This window comes from Oncorhynchus clarkii, chromosome 12 (assembly GCF_045791955.1).
Source record: "Oncorhynchus clarkii lewisi isolate Uvic-CL-2024 chromosome 12, UVic_Ocla_1.0, whole genome shotgun sequence".
Classification (NCBI taxonomy): domain Eukaryota; kingdom Metazoa; phylum Chordata; class Actinopteri; order Salmoniformes; family Salmonidae; genus Oncorhynchus; species Oncorhynchus clarkii.
This window is the reverse complement of record NC_092158.1, coordinates 87,980,580-87,996,097: the sequence shown is the minus strand read 5'-3', so window position 1 is coordinate 87,996,097 and position 15,518 is coordinate 87,980,580. Positions and strand designations below refer to the sequence as shown.

The 15,518-nt window shown below is 39.5% G+C and overlaps 1 protein-coding gene across 1 annotated transcript in view; it reads left to right on the top strand.

The window, feature by feature from the left end:
• The first annotated feature begins 1,219 nt into the window (after positions 1-1,219).
• Positions 1,220-15,518, top strand: part of LOC139421585 (NACHT, LRR and PYD domains-containing protein 12-like) — a 219,466-nt gene continuing 205,167 nt past the window's right edge. Inside the window, exons 1-2 of the mRNA XM_071172628.1 lie at positions 1,220-1,529; positions 12,279-12,376. Of these exons, the coding sequence (XP_071028729.1) occupies positions 12,294-12,376 (83 nt within the window). The 5' untranslated portion in view covers positions 1,220-1,529; positions 12,279-12,293. The remainder of the gene's footprint in view (positions 1,530-12,278; positions 12,377-15,518) is intronic.

Genomic DNA, 15,518 nt, shown 5'->3' with positions numbered 1-15,518 from the left:
AAGTACCTAGGTGTCTGGCTAGACTGCAAACTCTCCTTCCAGACTCATATCAAACATCTCCAATCGAAAATCAAATCAAGAGTCGGCTTTCTATTCCGCAACAAAGCCTCCTTCACTCACGCCGCCAAGCTTACTCTAGTAAAACTGACTATCCTACCGATCCTCGACTTCGGCGATGTCATCTACAAAATGGCTTCCAACACTCTACTCAGCAAACTGGATGCAGTCTATCACAGTGCCATCCGTTTTGTCACTAAAGCACCTTATACCACCCACCACTGCGACTTGTATGCTCTAGTCGGCTGGCCCTCGCTACATATTCGTCGCCAGACCCACTGGCTCCAGGTCATCTACAAGTCCATGCTAGGTAAAGCTCCGCCTTATCTCAGCTCACTGGTCACGATGGCAACACCCATCCGTAGCACGCGCTCCAGCAGGTGTATCTCACTGATCATCCCTAAAGCCAACACCTCATTTGGCCGCCTTTCGTTCCAGTACTCTGCTGCCTGTGACTGGAACGAATTGCAAAAATCGCTGAAGTTGGAGACTTTTATCTCCCTCACCAACTTCAAACATCAGCTATCTGAGCAGCTAACCGATCGCTGCAGCTGTACATAGTCTATTGGTAAATAGCCCACCCATTTTCACCTACCTCATCCCCATACTGTTTTTATTTATTTACTTTTCTGCTCTTTTGCACACCAATATCTCTACCTGTACATGACCATCTGATCATTTATCACTCCAGTGTTAATCTGCAAAATTGTAATTATTCGCCTACCTCCTCATGCCTTTTGCACACATTGTATATAGACTCCCCCTTTGTTTTCTACTGTGTTATTGACTTGTTAATTGTTTACTCCATGTGTAACTCTGTGTTGTCTGCTCACACTGCTATGCTTTATCTTGGCCAGGTCGCAGTTGTAAATGAGAACTTGTTCTCAACTAGCCTCCCTGGTTAAATAAAGGTGAAATAAAAAATAAAAAAATCTTCCAAACAGGAAGTGAAAATCTGTATGCGGGTCTAATTTTAAGTCATCGCCTCTCCACTTCCAAATAAGATATGGATCTGTTAGCACTTCCTACGCCTTCCACTACTAGATGTCATCATTCAGTAGAACGTGGATTGGAGCCTCTGGTATGAACTTTGACCGAATGGGAGGGGAAATAGTCACTGTCTTGGCAGAATGCCATTTCCCTGTGGCGCATTTGTCTGTGGGTGTCACCATCTTTCCATTTGGCTGCAGATGAAAAGGTATGCTCCGGTTGGAACGTTATAGGATATATGAAAATAACATCCTGAAGATTGATTCTCTACTTAGTTTGACCAGTTTATTCGACCTGGAATATATATTTTTGAAGTTTTCGTCCGAGTTCTCCTGGACCAGCGTCAGCTTTTGGGCACGTGAGCTGAAAGTGATAGCAAATGCAGCTAATTGGACACTAGTATTGGACATTATGGAACAAAACAACGATGTATTGTGGAACTAGGACTCCTTGCACTGCCTTCTGATGAAAGATCATCAAAGGTAAGGGAATATTTATGATGTAATTTCGTATTTCTGTTGACTCCAACATGGCGGAGAAATATATTTATGTCTGGGCACTGTCAGTTTATTGCACGATAGGCTTTTTTCGTAACGTTTAAAAATAATCTGACACAGCGGTTGCATTAAGAACCAGTGTATGTATCTTGAATTATATGTAGAACATGTATCTTTAGTCAAAGTTTGTGATGAGTATTTCTGTTATCTGGCGTAGCGCTCTGTAATTACTCCGGGTATTTTGGTGGCATTTCTGAATATGGCGTCAATGTAAACCGAGATTTGTGGATATAAATATGCATATTATCGAAATATTAGGTGTGTCAACTTGGAAAAAATGAATGATCCTCAACAGCTCTCTCTCTCTCTGTCTGTGGTTGATGCTTATTTATAAAACCCTCTTAGGCCTCACTCCCCCCTATCTGAGATATCTAATACAACACCTGTTCTGCCAGTCACATTCTGTTAAAGGTCCCCAAAGCACACACATCCCTGGGTCGCTCGTCTTTTCAGTTCGCTCCAGCTAACGACTGGAACGAGCTGCAACAAACACTCAAACTGGGCAGTTTTATCTCCATCTCTTCATTCAAAGACTCAATCATGGACACTCTTACTGACAGTTGTGGCTGCTTTGCGTGATGTATTGTTGTCTCTACCTTCTTGCCCTTTGTGCTGTTGTCTGTGCCCAATAATGTTTGTACCCTGTTTTGTTGCTACCATGTTGTTGTCATGTTGTGTTGCTACCATGCTGTGTTGTCATGTTGTGTTGCTACCATGTTGTTGTCATGTTGTGTTACTACCATGTTGTCATGTTGTGTTGCTACCATGTTGTTGTCATGTTGTGTTGCTACCATGTTGTTGTCATGTTGTGTTGCTACCATGTTGTGTTGCTACCATGTTGTTGTCATGTTGTGTTGCTACCATGTTGTCATGTTGTGTTGCTACCATGTTGTTGTCATGTTGTGTTGCTACCATGCTGTGTTGTCATGTTGTGTTGCTACCATGTTGATGTCATGTTGTGTTGCTACCATGTTGTTGTCATGTTGTGTTGCTACCATGTTGTCATGTTGTGTTGCTACCATGTTGTTGTCATGTTGTGTTGCTACCATGTTGTGTTGCTACCATGTTGTTGTTGTGTTGCTACCATGTTGTTGTTGTGTTGCTACCATGTTGTTGTCATGTTGTGTTGCTACCATGTTGTTGTCATGTTGTGTTGCTACCATGCTGTGTTGTCATGTTGTGTTGCTACCATGTTGTGTTGTCATGTTGTGTTGCTACCATGTTGTTGTCATGTTGTGTTGCTACCATGTTGTTGTCATGTTGTGTTGCTACCATGTTGTTGTCATGTTGTGTTGCTACCATGCTGTGTTGTCATGTGGTGCTGCCATGCTGTGTTGTCTTAGTTCTCTCTTCATGTAGTGTTGTGTTGTCTCTCTTGTCGTGTTGTGTGATTTGTCCTACATATTTTTTATTTATTTATTTATATTTTGCACGCCCAATTTTTCAGTTTTTGATTTGTTAAAAAAGTTTGAAATATCCAATAAATGTCGTTCCACTTCATAATTGTGTCCCACTTGTTGTTGATTCTTCACAAAAAAATACAGTTTTATATCTTTATGTTTGAAGCCTGAAATGTGGCAAAAGGTCGCAAAGTTCAAGGGGGCCGAATACTTTCGCAAGGCACTGTATGTATGATGTTGGTAGAATGTTGAAGTTGGGATAGTAGTAAGGATCCTACCAGGGATTATTCATGTATGATGTTGGTAGAATGTTGAAGTTGGGATAGTAGTAAGGATCCTACCAGGGAGTATTTATGTATGATGTTGGTAGAACGTTGATAGTCGGGATAGTAGTAAGGATCCTACCAGGGATTATTTATGTATGATATGATGTTGATAGAACGTTGAAGTTGGGATAGTAGTAAGGATCCTACCAGGGATTATTTATGTATGATATGATGTTGGTAGAATGTTGAAGTTGGGATAGTAGTAAGGATCCTACCAGGGATTATTTATGTATGATGTTGGTAGAACGTTGAAGTTGGGATAGTAGTAAGGATCCTACCAGGGATTATTCATGTATGATGTTGGTAGAACGTTGAAGTTGGGATAGTAGTAAGGATCCTACCAGGGAGTATTTATGTATGATGTTGGTAGAACGTTGAAGTTGGGATAGTAGTAAGGATCCTACCAGGGATTATTTATGTATGATGTTGGTAGAACGTTGAAGTTGGGATAGTAGTAAGGATCCTACCAGGGATTATTTATGTATGATGTTGATAGAACGTTGAAGTTGGGATAGTAGTAAGGATCCTACCAGTGATTATTTATGTATGATGTTGGTAGAACGTTGAAGTTGGGATAGTAGTAAGGATCCTACCAGGGATTATTTATGTATGATGTTGGTAGAACGTTGAAGTTGGGATAGTAGTAAGGATCCTACCAGGGATTATTTATGTATGATGTGATGTTGGTAGAATGTTGAAGTTGGGATAGTAGTAAGGATCCTACCAGGGATTATTAATGTATGATGTTGGTAGAACGTTGAAGTTGGGATAGTAGTAAGGATCCTACCAGTGATTATTTATGTATGATGTTGGTAGAACGTTGAAGTTGGGATAGTAGTAAGGATCCTACCAGGGATTATTTATGTATGATGTTGGTAGAACGTTGAAGTTGGGATAGTAGTAAGGATCCTACCAGGGATTATTTATGTATGATGTGATGTTGGTAGAATGTTGAAGTTGGGATAGTAGTAAGGATCCTACCAGGGATTATTCATGTATGATGTTGGTAGAACGTTGAAGTTGGGATAGTAGTAAGGATCCTACCAGGGATTATTTATGTATGATGTGATGTTGGTAGAATGTTGAAGTTGGGATAGTAGTAAAAGGCTGGTGTGTAAATGACTAAGATTAAAACCTCCCGTCAATTAGGGAACTTTGTTTCATTATTGTGTGTTTATTTTTTATCTTCCTGCAGTTTTTAAGGATTCTGTATGGAGGAATGGTCTAAAATCACTCCCAAAGTATTCTCCAAAAAGGCTCAGTGCCGTCATGACTACATGTTCATGTGATTGCCTAAAATAACCTGAATGTTTTTGTCTGTTAGTAATGTTTTATTTCTAAGAGATAATGAATAAAATAGAACCAAAAGACATTCAATAATGAATTGTCACTGTGTTAATAACCACAACCAACATGTTGGATCTCTGTTTAGTTGTCACTGTGTTAATAACCACAACCAACATGTTGGATCTCTGTTTAGTTGTCACTGTGTTAATAACCACAACCAACATGTTGGATCTCTGTTTAGTTGTCACTGTGTTAACCACAACCAACATGTTGGATCTCTGTTTAGTTGTCACTGTGTTAATAACCACAACCAACATGTTGGATCTCTGTTTAGTTGTCACTGTGTTAATAACCACAACCAACATGTTGGATCTCTGTTTAGTTGTCACTGTGTTAACCACAACCAACATGTTGGATCTCTGTTTAGTTGTCACTGTGTTAATAACCACAACCAACATGTTGGATCTCTGTTTAGTTGTCACTGTGTTAATAACCACAACCAACATGTTGGATCTCTGTTTAGTTGTCACTGTGTTAATAACCACAACCAACATGTTGGATCTCTGTTTAGTTGTCACTGTGTTAATAACCACAACCAACATGTTGGATCTCTGTTTAGTTGTCACTGTGTTAACCACAACCAACATGTTGGATCTCTGTTTAGTTGTCACTGTGTTAATAACCACAACCAACATGTTGGATCTCTGTTTAGTTGTCACTGTGTTAACCACAACCAACATGTTGGATCTCTGTTTAGTTGTCACTGTGTTAATAACCACAACCAACATGTTGGATCTCTGTTTAGTTGTCACTGTGTTAATAACCACAACCAACATGTTGGATCTCTGTTTAGTTGTCACTGTGTTAATAACCACAACCAACATGTTGGATCTCTGTTTAGTTGTCACTGTGTTAATAACCACAACCAACATGTTGGATCTCTGTTTAGTTGTCACTGTGTTAACCACAACCAACATGTTGGATCTCTGTTTAGTTGTCACTGTGTTAATAACCACAACCAACATGTTGGATCTCTGTTTAGTTGTCACTGTGTTAACCACAACCAACATGTTGGATCTCTGTTTAGTTGTCACTGTGTTAACCACAACCAACACGTTGGATCTCTGTTTAGTTGTCACTGTGTTAATAACCACAACCAACATGTTGGATCTCTGTTTAGTTGTCACTGTGTTAATAACCACAACCAACATGTTGGATCTCTGTTTAGTTGTCACTGTGTTAATAACCACAACCAACATGTTGGATCTCTGTTTAGTTGTCACTGTGTTAATAACCACAACCAACATGTTGGATCTCTGTTTAGTTGTCACTGTGTTAACCACAACCAACATGTTGGATCTCTGTTTAGTTGTCACTGTGTTAACCACAACCAACACGTTGGATCTCTGTTTAGTTGTCACTGTGTTAATAACCACAACCAACATGTTGGATCTCTGTTTAGTTGTCACTGTGTTAATAACCACAACCAACATGTTGGATCTCTGTTTAGTTGTCACTGTGTTAATAACCACAACCAACATGTTGGATCTCTGTTTAGTTGTCACTGTGTTAATAACCACAACCAACATGTTGGATCTCTGTTTAGTTGTCACTGTGTTAATAACCACAACCAACATGTTGGATCTCTGTTTAGTTGTCACTGTGTTAATAACCACAACCAACATGTTGGATCTCTGTTTAGTTGTCACTGTGTTAATAACCACAACCAACATGTTGGATCTCTGTTTAGTTGTCACTGTGTTAATAACCACAACCAACATGTTGGATCTCTGTTTAGTTGTCACTGTGTTAATAACCACAACCAACATGTTGGATCTCTGTTTAGTTGTCACTGTGTTAATAACCACAACCAACATGTTGGATCTCTGTTTAGTTGTCACTGTGTTAATAACCACAACCAACATGTTGGATCTCTGTTTAGTTGTCACTGTGTTAATAACCACAACCAACATGTTGGATCTCTGTTTAGTTGTCACTGTGTTAATAACCACAACCAACATGTTGGAGCTCTGTTTAGTTGTCACTGTGTTAATAACCACAACCAACATGTTGGATCTCTGTTTAGTTGTCACTGTGTTAATAACCACAACCAACATGTTGGATCTCTGTTTAGTTGTCACTGTGTTAATAACCACAACCAACATGTTGGATCTCTGTTTAGTTGTCACTGTGTTAATAACCACAACCAACATGTTGGATCTCTGTTTAGTTGTCACTGTGTTAATAACCACAACCAACATGTTGGATCTCTGTTTAGTTGTCACTATGTTAACCACAACCAACATGTTGGATCTCTGTTTAGTTGTCACTGTGTTAATAACCACAACCAACATGTTGGATCTCTGTTTAGTTGTCACTGTGTTAATAACCACAACCAACATGTTGGATCTCTGTTTAGTTGTCACTGTGTTAATAACCACAACCAACATGTTGGATCTCTGTTTAGTTGTCACTGTGTTAACCACAACCAACATGTTGGATCTCTGTTTAGTTGTCACTGTGTTAATAACCACAACCAACATGTTGGATCTCTGTTTAGTTGTCACTGTGTTAATAACCACAACCAACATGTTGGATCTCTGTTTAGTTGTCACTGTGTTAATAACCACAACCAACATGTTGGATCTCTGTTTAGTTGTCACTGTGTTAATAACCACAACCAACATGTTGGATCTCTGTTTAGTTGTCACTGTGTTAATAACCACAACCAACATGTTGGATCTCTGTTTAGTTGTCACTGTGTTAATAACCACAACCAACATGTTGGATCTCTGTTTAGTTGTCACTGTGTTAATAACCACAACCAACATGTTGGATCTCTGTTTAGTTGTCACTGTGTTAATAACCACAACCAACATGTTGGATCTCTGTTTAGTTGTCACTGTGTTAATAACCACAACCAACATGTTGGATCTCTGTTTAGTTGTCACTGTAGTTGTCAATAACCACAACCAACATGTTGGATCTCTGTTTAGTTGTCACTGTGTTAATAACCACAACCAACATGTTGGATCTCTGTTTAGTTGTCACTGTGTTAATAACCACAACCAACATGTTGGATCTCTGTTTAGTTGTCACTGTGTTAATAACCACAACCAACATGTTGGATCTCTGTTTAGTTGTCACTGTGTTAATAACCACAACCAACATGTTGGATCTCTGTTTAGTTGTCACTGTGTTAATAACCACAACCAACATGTTGGATCTCTGTTTAGTTGTCACTGTGTTAATAACCACAACCAACATGTTGGATCTCTGTTTAGTTGTCACTGTGTTAATAACCACAACCAACATGTTGGATCTCTGTTTAGTTGTCACTGTGTTAATAACCACAACCAACATGTTGGATCTCTGTTTAGTTGATAACCACAACCAACATGTTGGATCTCTGTTTAGTTGTCACTGTGTTAATAACCACAACCAACATGTTGGATCTCTGTTTAGTTGTCACTGTGTTAATAACCACAACCAACATGTTGGATCTCTGTTTAGTTGTCACTGTGTTAATAACCACAACCAACATGTTGGATCTCTGTTTAGTTGTCACTGTGTTAATAACCACAACCAACATGTTGGATCTCTGTTTAGTTGTCACTGTGTTAATAACCACAACCAACATGTTGGATCTCTGTTTAGTTGTCACTGTGTTAATAACCACAACCAACATGTTGGATCTCTGTTTAGTTGTCACTGTGTTAATAACCACAACCAACATGTTGGATCTCTGTTTAGTTGTCACTGTGTTAATAACCACAACCAACATGTTGGATCTCTGTTTAGTTGTCACTGTGTTAATAACCACAACCAACATGTTGGATCTCTGTTTAGTTGTCACTGTGTTAACCACAACCAACATGTTGGATCTCTGTTTAGTTGTCACTGTGTTAATAACCACAACCAACATGTTGGATCTCTGTTTAGTTGTCACTGTGTTAATAACCACAACCAACATGTTGGATCTCTGTTTAGTTGTCACTGTGTTAATAACCACAACCAACATGTTGGATCTCTGTTTAGTTGTCACTGTGTTAACCACAACCAACATGTTGGATCTCTGTTTAGTTGTCACTTGTCACTGTGTCACTGTTAATAACCACAACCAACATGTTGGATCTCTGTTTAGTTGTCACTGTGTTAATAACCACAACCAACATGTTGGATCTCTGTTTAGTTGTCACTGTGTTAATAACCACAACCAACATGTTGGATCTCTGTTTAGTTGTCACTGTGTTAATAACCACAACCAACATGTTGGATCTCTGTTTAATAACCACAACCAACATGTTGGATCTCTGTTTAGTTGTCACTGTGTTAATAACCACAACCAACATGTTGGATCTCTGTTTAGTTGTCACTGTGTTAATAACCACAACCAACATGTTGGATCTCTGTTTAGTTGTCACTGTGTTAATAACCACAACCAACATGTTGGATCTCTGTTTAGTTGTCACTGTGTTAATAACCACAACCAACATGTTGGATCTCTGTTTAGTTGTCACTGTGTTAATAACCACAACCAACATGTTGGATCTCTGTTTAGTTGTCACTGTGTTAACCACAACCAACATGTTGGATCTCTGTTTAGTTGTCACTGTGTTAATAACCACAACCAACATGTTGGATCTCTGTTTAGTTGTCACTGTGTTAATAACCACAACCAACATGTTGGATCTCTGTTTAGTTGTCACTGTGTTAATAACCACAACCAACATGTTGGATCTCTGTTTAGTTGTCACTGTGTTAATAACCACAACCAACATGTTGGATCTCTGTTTAGTTGTCACTGTGTTAATAACCACAACCAACATGTTGGATCTCTGTTTAGTTGTCACTGTGTTAATAACCACAACCAACATGTTGGATCTCTGTTTAGTTGTCACTGTGTTAATAACCACAACCAACATGTTGGATCTCTGTTTAGTTGTCACTGTGTTAATAACCACAACCAACATGTTGGATCTCTGTTTAGTTGTCACTGTGTTAATAACCACAACCAACATGTTGGATCTCTGTTTAGTTGTCACTGTGTTAATAACCACAACCAACATGTTGGATCTCTGTTTAGTTGTCACTCACTGTGTTAATAACCACAACCAACATGTTGGATCTCTGTTTAGTTGTCACTGTGTTAATAACCACAACCAACATGTTGGATCTCTGTTTAGTTGTCACTGTGTTAATAACCACAACCAACATGTTGGATCTCTGTTTAGTTGTCACTGTGTTAATAACCACAACCAACATGTTGGATCTCTGTTTAGTTGTCACTGTGTTAATAACCACAACCAACATGTTGGATCTCTGTTTAGTTGTCACTGTGTTAATAACCACAACCAACATGTTGGATCTCTGTTTAGTTGTCACTGTGTTAATAACCACAACCAACATGTTGGATCTCTGTTTAGTTGTCACTGTGTTAACCACAACCAACATGTTGGATCTCTGTTTAGTTGTCACTGTGTTAACCACAACCAACATGTTGGATCTCTGTTTAGTTGTCACTGTGTTAATAACCACAACCAACATGTTGGATCTCTGTTTAGTTGTCACTGTGTTAATAACCACAACCAACATGTTGGATCTCTGTTTAGTTGTCACTGTGTTAATAACCACAACCAACATGTTGGATCTCTGTTTAGTTGTCACTGTGTTAATAACCACAACCAACATGTTGGATCTCTGTTTAGTTGTCACTGTGTTAATAACCACAACCAACATGTTGGATCTCTGTTTAGTTGTCACTGTGTTAACCACAACCAACATGTTGGATCTCTGTTTAGTTGTCTGTTTAGTTGTCACTGTGTTAATAACCACAACCAACATGTTGGATCTCTGTTTAGTTGTCACTGTGTTAATAACCACAACCAACATGTTGGATCTCTGTTTAGTTGTCACTGTGTTAATAACCACAACCAACATGTTGGATCTCTGTTTAGTTGTCACTGTGTTAATAACCACAACCAACATGTTGGATCTCTGTTTAGTTGTCACTGTGTTAATAACCACAACCAACATGTTGGATCTCTGTTTAGTTGTCACTGTGTTAACCACAACCAACATGTTGGATCTCTGTTTAGTTGTCTGTGTTAATAACCACAACCAACATGTTGGATCTCTGTTTAGTTGTCACTGTGTTAATAACCACAACCAACATGTTGGATCTCTGTTTAGTTGTCACTGTGTTAATAACCACAACCAACATGTTGGATCTCTGTTTAGTTGTCACTGTGTTAACCACAACCAACACGTTGGATCTCTGTTTAGTTGTCTGTGTTAATAACCACAACCAACATGTTGGATCTCTGTTTAGTTGTCACTGTGTTAACCACAACCAACATGTTGGATCTCTGTTTAGTTGTCACTGTGTTAACCACAACCAACATGTTGGATCTCTGTTTAGTTGTCACTGTGTTAATAACCACAACCAACATGTTGGATCTCTGTTTAGTTGTCACTGTGTTAATAACCACAACCAACATGTTGGATCTCTGTTTAGTTGTCACTGTGTTAATAACCACAACCAACATGTTGGATCTCTGTTTAGTTGTCACTGTGTTAACCACAACCAACATGTTGGATCTCTGTTTAGTTGTCACTGTGTTAATAACCACAACCAACATGTTGGATCTCTGTTTAGTTGTCACTGTGTTAATAACCACAACCAACATGTTGGATCTCTGTTTAGTTGTCACTGTGTTAATAACCACAACCAACATGTTGGATCTCTGTTTAGTTGTCACTGTGTTAATAACCACAACCAACATGTTGGATCTCTGTTTAGTTGTCACTGTGTTAATAACCACAACCAACATGTTGGATCTCTGTTTAGTTGTCACTGTGTTAATAACCACAACCAACATGTTGGATCTCTGTTTAGTTGTCACTGTGTTAATAACCACAACCAACATGTTGGATCTCTGTTTAGTTGTCACTGTGTTAATAACCACAACCAACATGTTGGATCTCTGTTTAGTTGTCACTGTGTTAATAACCACAACCAACATGTTGGATCTCTGTTTAGTTGTCACTGTGTTAATAACCACAACCAACATGTTGGATCTCTGTTTAGTTGTCACTATGTTAACCACAACCAACATGTTGGATCTCTGTTTAGTTGTCACTGTGTTAATAACCACAACCAACATGTTGGATCTCTGTTTAGTTGTCACTGTGTTAATAACCACAACCAACATGTTGGATCTCTGTTTAGTTGTCACTGTGTTAATAACCACAACCAACATGTTGGATCTCTGTTTAGTTGTCACTGTGTTAATAACCACAACCAACATGTTGGATCTCTGTTTAGTTGTCACTGTGTTAATAACCACAACCAACATGTTGGATCTCTGTTTAGTTGTCACTGTGTTAATAACCACAACCAACATGTTGGATCTCTGTTTAGTTGTCACTGTGTTAATAACCACAACCAACATGTTGGATCTCTGTTTAGTTGTCACTGTGTTAATAACCACAACCAACATGTTGGATCTCTGTTTAGTTGTCACTGTGTTAATAACCACAACCAACATGTTGGATCTCTGTTTAGTTGTCACTGTGTTAACCACAACCAACATGTTGGATCTCTGTTTAGTTGTCACTGTGTTAATAACCACAACCAACATGTTGGATCTCTGTTTAAGGGTCAGTGTTCGATAATGAGTCTCTCTGGGGAGAGAGAGGAGGGGCGCCCTGCCTCTAAAATGAGTCTCTCTGGGAAACATGTCACCAAATCTAAGAGGTGAGATGACAATTTTGTTTAAGAACTTATGAAAAGTTTATATCCAAAATGCTGTATCCACCATTTCTTCACATTTGTGTTTTTTACATCAGAAATTAAGGCTTATAAGTACCTTCAATGTATGTGTAGAATATTACTGTTCTAAGATTTTTTTATTCATAGATTTTAGTGTATGACCTTTTCTCCTAAACGTCCACTGAGCGGTGCAGAGACACCATTCAAATGTGTGCAGACTTGTTACATCTTCAGCTGTAAACACAACGTGATTTTGTCCGTCTGTGACCAAGAGAAAGTGGTCAGTTAAATTATATGAAATTATTTAGTATTTTATTTTATTTTTTCATTTTGAGGGCAGAAAATTTGGCTGAGAACACCACAGCAAGATGAAACAAAAATGGCTGCATTCTCTAGATCAGGGTTGTCAAAGTCAAATGGACGGAGGGCCAAATAAAAAAATCAGCTACAAGACGAGGGCCGGACTGTTCGAATGTTCATTGAAAAATTTTTAAATGACGCATATAGTCTAGTGAACCTAATTGAACCTACTGAAAACCTAACAAATATATTACAATATGATCAGATAAATAAAGCAATATTTTCTTATGGCTCTGTCAGTAATCTTTAATTTTCAACAGACACAAAAGACAAATTTCCTTTATATAAATATCCCCATAACATGAACATTAAATGAAAGAAACCGGTATTCAAGGCACCATCAGTAGACTATATTTTCTATTTTAGCAAAAGTGGGCTAAATTTACTTCAAAGAAAAAACAATAATAGCAATTTTCTATCATCCACTCAACTGAAATATTTTTAAAATATAATTGGATTGAAATACAAAAAAATAAAGTGCAAAAATCTATTAATCAAAAACAACACTTTGTTTAAGGAGAAGTAACATGCAGTGAAAACAAATATTAAATTTTAACTTTTAAACTTGAACTGAGTAAAAACTCTAAATATGTGATTGCACAGTAATGTTCACTTGTTTGAGGTTGAGGGTGATACTTGGTGGTGTCCCATCTTTTCCACAAGTTCATCAATGTTCGGGGTAAGGCTCTGAGCTGAAGAAATCCTCAGAATTGAGTGGAGGTGTTCAGCAGTAAGTCGACTTCTGTGTGATGTTTTGTTCAGGTTCATCAAAGAAAACAGTTGTTCACACAGGTATGTGCTGCCAAACATAGACAACGTTTGAGCAGCCTGGATGCGCAGCTGGGGCATTGTGCCGGGGAGGAAACGGGCGAACTCCGCAGCACCCACTGCCGCATATTTTGCCCTCAGTGCATCATTGCATTGGAGGTCAATCAACTCCATTTGGAGGTTTGGTGGTGAGCTTTCCACGTCAACAGCAAATGGGTTACCGAGCAGTTCCAACCTGCTTTTTTGTGCTTCAAAGTCAGCAAATCGGCGTCGAAAGTCAGCGGCAAGCATACCTATTTTATCAGCCAACTGTGTGCTCGGGAACGCACTGGTAGAGAGCTTCTCTTTCATGGTCTGGCAGCTGGGAAAGTGGCTCAAATTTTCTTTCCGCATCTGCGTCTCCCACAGAGTCAGTTTGGTTTTAAATGCCTTCACTGTACTGTACATATCAGAGATGACACGATCCCGACCCTGCAGCTGCAAGTTTATTGCATTCAGATGACTCGTAATGTCACACAGAAAAGCCATTTCACACAGAAACATTTCGTCTCGGAGTTGTGTTGTGTCTTTCCCTTTGCTGTCCAAGAACAGACAAATCTCCTCACGAAGCTCGAAACATCTTTGAAGCACCTTTCCCTGGCTTAGCCATCGCACCTCTGTGTGATAAGGCAAATCACCATGCTCCGTTTCTAACTCCGTCAGAAATGCCTTGAACTGGCGGTGATTCAAACCTTTGGCTCTGATAAAGTTAACTGTGCGCGTGATGATGCTCATTACATGCTCCATTTTCAAGGCTTTACCGCACAACGCTTCCTGGTGTATGATACAATGATAAGCTGTCAGCTCACCTGTCGCGTTTTCCTCTTGCATCTTTTCCCGTATCTTCGCCACCAGTCCGCTCCTGTGTCCACACATCGCAGGTGCTCCGTCGGTTGTCAAACCCACGAGTTTTTCCCAAGGCAGCTCCATCTCATTTACACATCTTGACACCTCTTCATACAAATCATGCCCCGTAGTTGTGCCATGCATAGGACGTAAAGCCAAAAACTCCTCTGTCACGCTTAGGTTGGAGTCCACTCCGCGGATGAAAATTGACAACTGGGCAATGTCAGAAATGTCGGTGCTCTCATCCACAGCCAAGGAATATGCAATAAAATCTTTTCCCTTTTTCACAAGCTGCTCTTTTAGATTGATGGACAACTGGTCTACTCTCTCGGCAATGGTGTTTCTGCTCAGACTCACATTTAAAAAGAGTTGCCTTTTTTCTGGGCAAACTTCGTCACAAACTTTAATCATGCAGTTTTTGATGAAATCCCCCTCCGTAAATGGCCGGGCTGATTTAGCGATCTCTTCTGCCAAAATAAAACTGGCCTTGACAGCAGCCTGGCCTTGTGATTTGGCTTTTTTGAACAGAGCCTGTCGAGATTTGAGGCCTCGTTTTAATTCCTCTGCCTTTTGTAGCCTTTGTTCCATGTCCATATTCTTGTTTTTGTCCGCGTGTTTCGTTTCATAATGTCGTCTCAGATTATACTCTTTCAGTACCGCCACACTTTCTCCACACAGAAGACACACAGGTATTCCAGCTACCTTCGTGAACATATACTCCGACTCCCACCTTGTTTGAAACCCCCGGTTCTCAGTATCCACCTTCCGTTTTGCCATTTTTGATGGGTATCTGAAAGTTAATTTTACTGTGATGCTGACGACTGCTGTGCCAATAAATATTGAAATGAAGCAGCCTACTGCTCGGTGCGTCACCTTTGCATTGTGGGAAATGTAGTATTGGTGCGTGTAAAAGATCTGCGGGCTGCCGGCTTGCTGCGGGCCGGTTCTAATAATAAATCAAGATCATCCCAGGGGCCGTAAAAAACCTTCTTGCGGGCCGGATGTGGCCCGCGGGCCTTGACTCTGACATATGTGCTCTAGATCATCCCATTTCATTTGAGCTATAGAGCCCCACAGTGGAGGTGTTATGGGTATTATAACACCTAGCGGTCAA